Source organism: Anopheles merus, chromosome 2R (genome assembly GCF_017562075.2).
Source record: "Anopheles merus strain MAF chromosome 2R, AmerM5.1, whole genome shotgun sequence".
NCBI lineage: Eukaryota > Metazoa > Arthropoda > Insecta > Diptera > Culicidae > Anopheles > Anopheles merus.
In genome coordinates this window covers 5206951-5217378 of record NC_054082.1, presented here as the reverse complement: position 1 = coordinate 5217378, position 10428 = coordinate 5206951, and the positions used below count along the sequence as shown (strand labels likewise).

At 51.1% G+C, this 10428-nt stretch overlaps 1 protein-coding gene across 3 annotated transcripts; it reads left to right on the top strand.

Moving 5' to 3' along the window:
- The first annotated feature begins 146 nt into the window (after positions 1-146).
- Positions 147-10416, top strand: LOC121590841 (flocculation protein FLO11-like). 3 transcript variants are annotated; one of them, XM_041910890.1, is made up of 8 exons: positions 147-598; positions 663-818; positions 1120-3348; positions 3437-5012; positions 9042-9208; positions 9304-9440; positions 9514-9714; positions 9813-10416. In XM_041910890.1, exons 2-8 carry the CDS (start codon positions 695-697, stop codon positions 10272-10274), a joined length of 4896 nt encoding a protein of 1631 aa, XP_041766824.1. In that variant the 5' UTR covers positions 147-598; positions 663-694; the 3' UTR covers positions 10275-10416. The 3 variants fall into 3 exon arrangements, with proteins under 3 accessions (XP_041766824.1, XP_041766825.1, XP_041766826.1); XM_041910891.1 differs by having other exon boundaries at positions 149-598; positions 3440-5012; XM_041910892.1 differs by lacking the exons at positions 9042-9208; positions 9304-9440; positions 9514-9714; positions 9813-10416 and adding an exon at positions 5269-7967 and having other exon boundaries at positions 152-598.
- Positions 10417-10428: the final 12 nt, after the last annotated feature.

The window sequence follows — 10428 nt, the reverse complement described above, 5'->3', positions numbered from 1 at the left end:
TAAACGAGCGAACATACAAAAAAATAATTTTACTATTTGAAAATGTTACGAAATATCGAAATAAAGCGTTGAAATATGCTCACAATCGGATTTAATGTTGATGCAACCGGTAGGAAGTTTTGGCCACCAGTACCACCACCATAGTGGCAGTGTGTGCACCCGCCTCATTCACACACAAGCACGGAACCACGCGCGCGCACGTTTACCGGTAGCACTTTTTCGTGACAATAGAGTACGCTTCCAGGAACAGATTAGTGTGCGATTATTCGTGGCGGCATACCCTGAGTGCGGTCCGAAAGTGTGTGCAGCGAAGTGGAGCGCAATAGTGCACCGTAGCTCAGTAGTTGGTGGAAAAAGTGTAGCAAAGCGTTCAGAACCAAACTGTACAAATCCGGCACTGCTGTGTATGTGTGAGTGTGTGTGCACGCAGTGATTGAAGCAAAGAACGGGTAAAACGACGCGCCGGGTGTGTTGAAGCGACGCGTGGTGTGGTAGGAGCTACCCGGGAAAGGGAGGAAGGATAAAGAAGCGGTTTCTGCTAGCGTGTTTGTGTGCGTGTATGCTCCCGGTGCGTGCGTCCGTGGGTTCACGTGTGTTGGTGAGTGTTTGTCGTTTTCGCGAGAAGAAGAACCTTTGCTAACGGTGGAGAAACACCATTGCAGCAAACATCCCAGCAGCCAGCCCGGAAACAAACATGGATCTCGGCGGTACGACGAAGACGGCGACGGCGGCCACTCCGGAGTCCACGGTTGTAGTGGAAAAGTCCTGCCCCGTTGCGGAAGTCGCTGAAAAGCCTGCAGCAGCATCTGGCAAAAATGGTACGTTTTCACTTCTCTCTCTCCCCTGTCTGCTGTGTGCGCTTGCTGGCGCTGCAAGTTGTGTCAAGCATTTTTCTGCTGCTGCTGCTGCCCTACCAACGATGATGATTTGCGAATCGTCAGTGCGAATGACGCTCAAGCGAAGGAAGCTTTGCGCTGCGCGCGTGTTTTTCCACCGAAAATGATTGTAAACAATTTATTGCTGTGTTTTGGCGAGCGGACAAATTGTGCTGTTGTATTGCGCCGTTCAGGACGCACGAAATTTGATACGAGACTCAATTTCATTTTTTCGTCATTTTAGGTTCGCTTCCCGACTCGAGCGCAGATTCAGTGAAAGATTCAGCTTGTGCTACTGACTCCTCGCCCGGAAAGACAAACGAAGCGCCCAAGGAGCTGCCGACATCACCAACGCCGCCCAAGAAAGTGTCAGACGATGCTGATGCCGTCGCAAAGGCGGGAGAAACGAACAGCATAGCGGACGCCACAAAAAGTCTCGCAAAACAGCCCGCCGTGCCAAAGTCGACGGATAGTGGTGGACCTGTCAAGGCTGCCGTTGGCCCGCCACCATGTGCCGACCAGATGGACGATAACGAAGATGACGAACTGCTGAAGCGCATGGAGGCGATTGAGAAGGGAGTGGATTTGGATGCGGTAAAGGAATCGGCACACCAGAATGGTATGCCAGAGAAACGGATGGAAGTGTCCCAACCGCAACGGGATGCCGGGAAGATGAACGATAGTGCCAAACCGGTCGCCGCATCGTCCTCTGAGGTATCTTCTGCTGCCCAGCCGAGTGCGCTAAAGATGGATACAGCTGACAGCGCTGTTGCGGCCGATCCCGTTTCTAAAGTGACGGAAACGGTCAGTCCGAATACTAAACGGAAGCTTGCGCCGGGTGAAGAGGCCGCCGGCAATGAACCGCAAATGAAAAAAGTGCACGTTGTGGCCGATGCGACCGATGGACCAGAGTCGAGTGTTGCCAAGCCGAGCGCGGAAAGACAAGACGCTCCCGCCAAGCAGCCGAGCGAAATGTCCACCGAACCGCCAGGACCGTCAGAACCGAACGAGAAGCCACCATCGGTCGAACAGATGGAGGTAGATGAAGCTTCCTCCTCCCCGAAGGATGTGGAACTGTTGCCCGACACCGAACCGAACACCGAGTCCGACCCGATGGACGAAAAGTCGGAAGAAATCAGCTCGTCGGTAGCGGAAGAACCCGTGCGCCAGGAGGGCGATTCCACCGCAAGCAGCAAAGCAGAACACTCGAACGTGTCCAGCTCGGACGATAAGGGCGCGGGTGGTGCGACGACAACGACGACGACGACGACGACGACTAGCAAAACTCCAAAACCGGCGGAGAGCAGCGAAGTTTCCGCCTCCGTTCTGCCGACGCCTTCGGGCGATGAAGCCATGGAGGTCGATGAGGATGAAAACGACATAGCGGAGAGCAGCACGTCCGCCGATCCGTCTGCTACGGACGCAGTGCCGGTAGTGGAGCCACCGTGTGTCAAAAAGGTCGCGTACCTGTGTGGCGAAGACGAGGAACCGAAGGAGTCCGGTGTCAATGAGAAGGATTGTGTGGTTTCGACCGAGAAACCAACAGCTGCTACCTCGGCTGCAACATCCTCGACGCTAGCCGCTTCTACTTCCGGAGCAGCGGCACCGATGGAGGTGGTGGATTCAGTAGCGAAAGCATCATCCAGCAGTGCTGTAGACGCTAAACCAGCCACTAAACCAGCCACCGAAGTCGAGGAGGATGTAGTGGACAGTAGTAACGTTGCCACCACGGTCACGGAGGAGGAGGAAAAGGTAGTGGTGAAGCGCACGGAAACGCCCACTGCTGCGTCTGTGAAACTGCCGGAAGACAGTGTGGTCGGTAGCTCGCAACCCTCGTCCAGCAGCGATACGAAGAAACCGGCTTCAACGGAAAAGCGTTTGGACGAGCAACTGCTGCGTGAAGCGGTTCACCGAAGCGGCTTGATGGCGGCAAAGGCTACAAGCACACCGAACCACAGCACTGCTTCAGCTGTCGTCACACCGTCGTCCTCCAATCCAGCGACCCCGACACCGAAAACGCTGAACCCGGTAACGACATCCGCCGTCAGCTCGTCGAACGTTTACAGCTCCACGCCGATTCATCCTTCGTTCGGGAAGGTAAGCTCCGGCAATATGAGCAAAATCACGAACCCACCATCGTCGGTCGAAACCAGCAGAATAGAGGCGGATGATACTACCACCACGACCACGACCACCACCACCTCCTCGTCCTCCCCATCCGCCGCCGCCACCACCAGCCGCAACGAGCAGTTGGCATCGCTGGCGGAGACAGAAACGACGGAAGAAAAGAAAGCGGGCGATTTGACGTCCTCGACGAAAAGTTTGCCTTCCACCACAGAAACAGCAACGACGGGAACATCGGATTCATCGGCGAAGAGCGCCAAGAAGGAGCTGCGGCACGAAGACTCCGGCAGCAGTACCAAGGCTAGCCAGAAAACGGTTAGCGACGTATCGGAAGTCGACTCGTGCACAGGTAGGTTTCGAAAGACGCTACACAAACGTGTGGGGTAGGATAAGGATTCAATCAGTGTATGTGTGACATGTTGAATGCTTCATTTCAGCAGCCTCGGGTATGAACAGTACGGAAGAAATCAGCCTGTACGTGAGCAACGCCGGCAAGGTGAATGGCATCTCCTCGACCTCAGAAGGCTCGGATGTGGATGGTAAGACCGACATGACCAAATCATCGCTCGTGTCCATCAAGCGGGAGGACGACAGTAAAGCTAGCGTCAGTGCACTGCAGCTGGATCTGTCCCGTGCCATATCGCCCACGACCTCTGTCCAGCAGCAGTACGAAGTGAGCGTATGGTACGAGGGAAAGGAGCTGCAGTTCATGTCCGTGGAACGAATCCACGGTGGCGAGCGGGCAGCCGATCCGTCAGTAACCGCCGAGACGGTGGCGCACGATGCGTCCAATATCGATTCCTCCTCAAAGCAATCCTCGACCACTACCACCAACGGTAGTGTCAGCAGTATAGGGCCATTCACGCTGCCGGGAGCGCAGGCGGCGGCTGCGGCGACCAACGTTGGCCAATCGTCCGACAGTTCCTCGTCGTCGTCTGCTGCCACCGTAACCGGCGGTGCGGCAAAGTCGTCCCACTCGCTCACGGTGCCGCAGATGAAACAAACCGTAATGGGGCCGAAGGCACTCTGCGATTTGATGATTGACGAGTTCAAGAAGCTGCGGCGAACGTTTGCGCCGGACGAGGATGTCAGTGATAATGAGGAAAGTGCGCACGGTCTGCTGAAGACTCCGAAAACGCCCGCCGTCGGGGGACGAGGCCGCAAAGAAAGTGCAAAGAAGAGTGCTTCCCGTGGTCAGAAGCGTTCGAAGGCGGCCGACAGCGACGACGATGAGGATGACGATGATGTGCGCACTCCCCGTGCGTCCGGTTCGAAGCAACCGGCAAAGCGCGCCAAGGGCACCGGTGGGCTGGCCGCTTCCTCGAACGAATCTCCCGTCGCCAGCTCGTCCAGCACGACGCCCAAGTCCAAATCGGTGCACCAGGAGCCGAAGCAGTTCGATATCTGCTGCTTGGCCCGGTGGACCGATCGCAAGTACTACGCCGGCCGGGTGACAAACTACCGCGAGGACAATAAGTACGTGGTGGTGTTCGAAGATGGCTGCTCCAAGACGCTGTCCCGGGACATTATCGTGTTCGGGGAGGACGGTGTGCTGCCGATAAAGCACCACTCCATACACGCGCTGACCGGCGGTGACACGTACGAGCCCGCCATCGTGGAGGAGATCAAGCGCAACGATGCCAATGAGGTCGTGTACGGTGTGCGAACGGCATCCAGCACGCTGGAGGTGACGGCCACCGACATCTACCTGACCGACGAGCAGGCCAAGTGGATCCACAACGCCTGCAAGGACAAACCGGACCCGATTCAGATGCTACGTGCGCAAGCCGCCGGTACGGGCGGCAGTGCCGCAGGGGAAGACGCAACCGGTGGCAACGCAGGGAACGCACCGGAAGGAAACGCAACCGCGTCCGAGCTGACGGCAGAGTCGGGCGACAAAGGTGCACGTTCCACGCGCAGCAAGCGGGGAGCGAACGATAAGTCGATGACACCCGCCACACCGGAAGCGGGCTACTCGGGCGGTGTTGGTAAAAAGGGACGCCGAGGACGAAGGTAAGCGAGATTTGGTAACGTTTTGGCGTATGGAGTAGGGTGAAGAGCAAACAAATGCAGTTGCAGTGGACAGAACCCGTCCTTGCTACTAGCTTTTTGACCATCTGCTAACAAACGTATAGAGCTGTGTTTTGTAGAGCGCGACCACCAATGGTAGGGGGATCGCTAGAAGAAGGAGGGACGAGCGTCACGAACCGAGTGGAATGATTTTGTAACCATCTTTTCTTCTTTTTTCGCTATGTTTATGTATTTATAGGCTTTCATAAGCGTGTTCTGACAACAAAATGCGCCCTTCTGTCCAATCACCGTTCTACACTTTTCATACATTTCTCTGTCCTTCCTACCACACACACTGATACTAAATAGCATAGTAATAGTATACTTACCACCACCACCACGTCCCAGCCAACCACTCTCTTCCTCCCCCCCCACCCCCCCCCCCCCCCACTCGTAAAACTACCACTAAAATACTCACCAAAAACTTCAGAATTCCATCAACGGAGGGACGGAATCTTCCGACATTTTTAAAGCAATGACGACTGTGTAACGTAAACGAAGAAAATGCGTAGTTCGTATATACCTTTTCCTTTTGAACCCGGAACGATTCATTTTAGTATATCATGTGTGGTGGCCCTGAGGAAATTTGGGACGCGGAGTGAAAAGGAATGCTATTTTGTTTTTCAATCTTGAATCATCATTATGAGAGCGTTCTCTCTTGCGCTTGCAAACTGGACACACACCCTCTGTTTCCTGTTCATAAAAACACACACACTCACACTACTGATGTGGACCGATGGATCCTCGTTCCATGTGCGTCATCTTTCCCTCGCGTAGCCCTCCCCGGTTACCAGCAGAACCATGGGAGAGAGGCATTGGTGCTTCTGATAAGCTAACAGTTAGAACCTCACGCACGATATTCGACCTACAGAGAAGCATCATTACACACAAATCAAATTGTTTGGCATTCCTAATCCACTCGACAGCACGACAGCAACGTCTTGGGGCGGAAGTTTACAGCAGACAGTTGAGTAGAAAGAGCAAGAAAGAGAGAGAGAGATAGTGAAAATGGTGGGTACGAGGCGCACACGTGCTTGTGCCCTGGCATGCTTTAGAATTATAAGCTTTCCCCATGCAAAGTTTTGATTAGCAGCCCAGTAGAGCAGCGACAAAGTAAATGAGCAAAGAAAGAGGGATAGACAGAGAGACAGAGGCGCGATCGCGCACAGAAAGAAGGTAATGTTTTATGATTAAGGGGAAGTAGGTGTGTAAGTTAGAGTAGTAAAATGCAGATAGCGATTAGTGTGTATCGTCGGTGTGCCACATCATCCACAAGCTACCTTTAATCAGTAATAGCAGTAGCAGCAGCAGCAGCAGCAGCATGTCTGAGAACGTGCGGAACAATGCTAAATGCCCCATAATCGCGCAAATTTCGAAACTATATCTACACAGTACTGTGTATTTTAATCAATCTCGCCATTAGCTATTCGGTGTCCACATTTTGATGCTGCATGTCCTTCCATGCGCGCGCGTCTCTTACAGATTGATTTACCCCTTTGCATGCAGAATTGTCCTGTAGGCGTAAAAGTGTTGAACTCAGATGCTGCTGTTTTGTAGCGCAAAGGAGTAGGGCGTAGTTTAACATCGGGAACATCATCCTGCAAAGATAAATGGTGAATTAGAGGAGGGGAAAAAATAGTTGCATTATTTCACTGGTGTCTAAAGGGGTGCAACCTGCAATAAAAACAAGTCAGCTAGAGCATGCAATCGAGTATTGTAGTGGGTTTTGGTGCTCACTACTACTACCACTACTACAACTACTACTACTGCAGCAGCAAGAGGCAATTGCCCACATTTTAAATTGAAGAAAGGGGAAGACTGTATCTTTTTATCTCTGTTTGGTTCTTACTAAATGCCGTACTTTAAAAACAGACAGTACTATATATAGGAGGATAGGATGGAATGATCGTTACTAGTAACGTACGTTTTTGCTGATATACATAGGCATCTGATTTTTGCGCCTCTCCAGTAATCGGACAACCCCCCTCCCCTACCTACTAGTAACGGTAACGAAAATGTATTATGTGTTTCTTCCATGAATGTAATGACTTTTAACCGGGACATTACTCCAACGCTAGTTTGATATATATGCGAGGACATTAAACCCTAGAGTATCTAGTAAATAGCAAACAAAACAAAAAACTATCAGGCGGACTAATTTGGCGTATAATATAGATATATACGACTATATACGTATACACAGACACACACACCTACACCTATGAATTTGATGTAAAATAAAAGATTGGAATAAAATGTTCTTGTGGCAAGGTAATACTATGGTAAACACGAAGCAAGAGACAATGATGAATGATCATTTCATCCCTTAGGTTTTGCAAACCACCCCCCACAACTCATTAATTTTGATACCGTACAGACGGCACAGCACCAAGATACAATCCCGTTTTTTTTTGTCTTGATCATCCCTCCTTGGGTGCATCATGCCAAAGGTGGAATGATCACGGTGCGGTGCAAAACGACGTGAGATGGACGAAAGTGCAGGAAGAAAGGATTGAACCTTGCTCTTCTATACACCTCTATATCAAACATTATGTAAAAACTCACCGGCCCCTGTAAGCAGACGTACAGATGTCTGCGGCCAAGCCTCTGTTTTTGCAATGGAAATATCAGAACTAGTTCATATGTTAGAAAATCATACAGGCGCGCACAAACGCATATACAAGTTTAGCGACACGTTTTAGCGATGAAGATACAAATATAATAAACCACACGATCCCTTAAAGTAAACCATAAAACAATGGTTCCACGTGAGAAGAAGAGCGCAAACTGTACGCGTGTTGAATGGCCGGCTAATCTAATAATGCACATTGATTCAAATGAGTATAAGCAAGGTTTGGAAGAAGTGTGTCTGGTAGTGTATTAGAGAAAAGGAAAGGGGGAAAGGCCGGGGACATAACCGATAGTGAACACCGATTTAAAGAGAACAGAGGGAACACGAACCCCCGAACATGGACAGAGAGAATTGTTCCCACAAACACACAGCCGCCCCGCCACGGGCCGAACAGCCGTGTGAATGCTGCAACATTCCGCCGTTGGTGTAGAGATGAGGAGATGGTGCATCGCCTACAGCGTGCCGGATTGATGAGAGCTTCATCCAACCAGCCAAGCAAGCCCCAGCCGTCAACAAGTCGTCATCATCCCAGCTTCCATCGCATTCGGCATCACGTCGCGTTCTGACAATCCGCAACTCGCGGTGTGTATGAAGATGCGCAGCGTTGTGTGCATTGTGCGAAACCAGATATCGAAACACACACACACACACACGAACGAACTCTGCTGCTCTAGGCTGCGAACTCGCGAAGGTTCTCTATTAAAACCCGGTTAAATAAACAAACCACCCAGACAAAAACGGATGAGAACAATATCAATGCGCGTTACTGAATTTACTCTCGCGGGGGCCCACGTCCAGTGCGCGGGGACTTGCGTTCTTTTAGCGGAACCAAAAAGGAGAGAGTGATAAAACTATTGTAAATTAATGAAATATGTAGCGACAAAACATCCAATGGTTCATATATACATATTGTCTTGTGTGCGCTGTGTGAGGAATGCCAAACATTTTGACTGTGGTGAAGTCGTGATTTAAAAAAAACACGCAACAACTAGGAATGTAGAATGAAGACATTATTACATACTTTACTGCACAACGTTAATAATTGCCGCAATTTAATAGGAATGTGAGCTTTTGTCCTTTTTGACTCGAAAATCCACCCTTTTTGATGCTAGCACACACACACACACCCTTTGCACACGAAGAGTGGTGGTGGTGGGTCATGGCAGAGAGGGTGGAGTAGACGTCTGGCAAAATGTTTGGCATTTGTCCCTATGTATCACACTTTTTACCTTCTTGGAAAATACACATCGCCACCTGCGCACGTGTGTGTGTGTACCATTGGATGTAGTGTCTAGTGTTGGAGTTAAAGTAACCAAACGTCCGTTGTTCATTCTTTGCAGAAAACAACTCCCGCCACCAGAACACATATCGGAATGTAGCGATGTATCGGATGGTTACGAAGAAGAAGAAGAAGTGCCTGTCGTTACAAGCCCCGAAACCGGACTCGACGCCGTGAACGGTGTGCAGCCCGAGCTGCAGCGCACCGAGCAAGAGTCGGTCCTTGCCAGTAAGTTCCCGCCCGAACATAAGGAGACTTACTTGCCGGCTGAACCATTCCTACATAGCTTGCTAACCTTTGCTTTTTGCTATTCCATTTCACAGGAATGTACATCGCCTACGAGTACTTTGGCAACGATGGTAAAGACTCGCTGGATCAATTGCTCGGACCGATTCCCGTGAATGCAAAAACGCTATTCCGAAACAAACACTTTCTGCTATCCTGTACCGTTCCTTCAAAGGTAAGGAGAAATGTCGGGTATCGTCACGTGATTGGTGGACATACTTACGGTAACGCTTTTTCCTTCCTTCTAGAGCACTGAGGCGAATGCGAAACAATTTTCCAACACTCCGTTCGTGAAGCAACACATTCGGCATCAGATAGAGGCGGGTGGCGGTAAGGTGTATGAGTTTTTCGAGGACGTCCCGAAGAACAAGTACAAACAGTGTAAGCTAATTGCGCCCCGCCCTTCCATCACGGCGATGTACGTGCAGTGCCTAGCGAGCGACATTGTGGTAAGGAGCAGCACACGCAGCTAAACAAAAGCTCGTGAAAGCTGCCAAACATGAGGTACAGCAGCAGCTCCTTCATCTGTCCCCTTGTCCCTTTGCAGGCCGTTTCACACGAGTGGATTATACAGTGCTGTCAGGTGCTGATGCTTGTGGATCACAAACCGTACGCGCTGCCGGCTGGCTGGTCGTTTCTCGAGAAGCGTTTCATCGACTGGGGCTGCGGGCGGGCAAAGGACAAGCGGGCCACCGCCACGCCGTTCGCCTCGGTGTGCATTAATGTGGCTAGTCTGTGCAAAGATTTCAACGATTTCTGGAGCCGGGTCTGCAAGCTGGCCGGCGGTACGGTACGACTGATCAAAACCGAGTCTGATATTACCGAAAACCTGACCGGCTACTTGCTCACGGATCAAGAATTTCCCGAGGAGATCAAGATCAAAGCGACCCGCAATGGGCTGCTCGTGGTGTCGACCGTTTGGGTGGTGCAGTGCCTGATCATGGGTCGCGTCTGCCATCCGAGCAGTAACGAAAAGCTAACACAGATCTATCAGGAAGACGACTATTAGTCCCGGGACGCAACAACGGATGCGGGCTGTGGTAGATAAGTTCTGTTCGTTTAGAGGGGGGGGGGGGGCGGTCTAGTGCTATGTTTGTTACGTTTTCATAGTTGGATAAGGCGAAATAAATCGGCGCGAACAAAACATTCGACACCTATTGGGT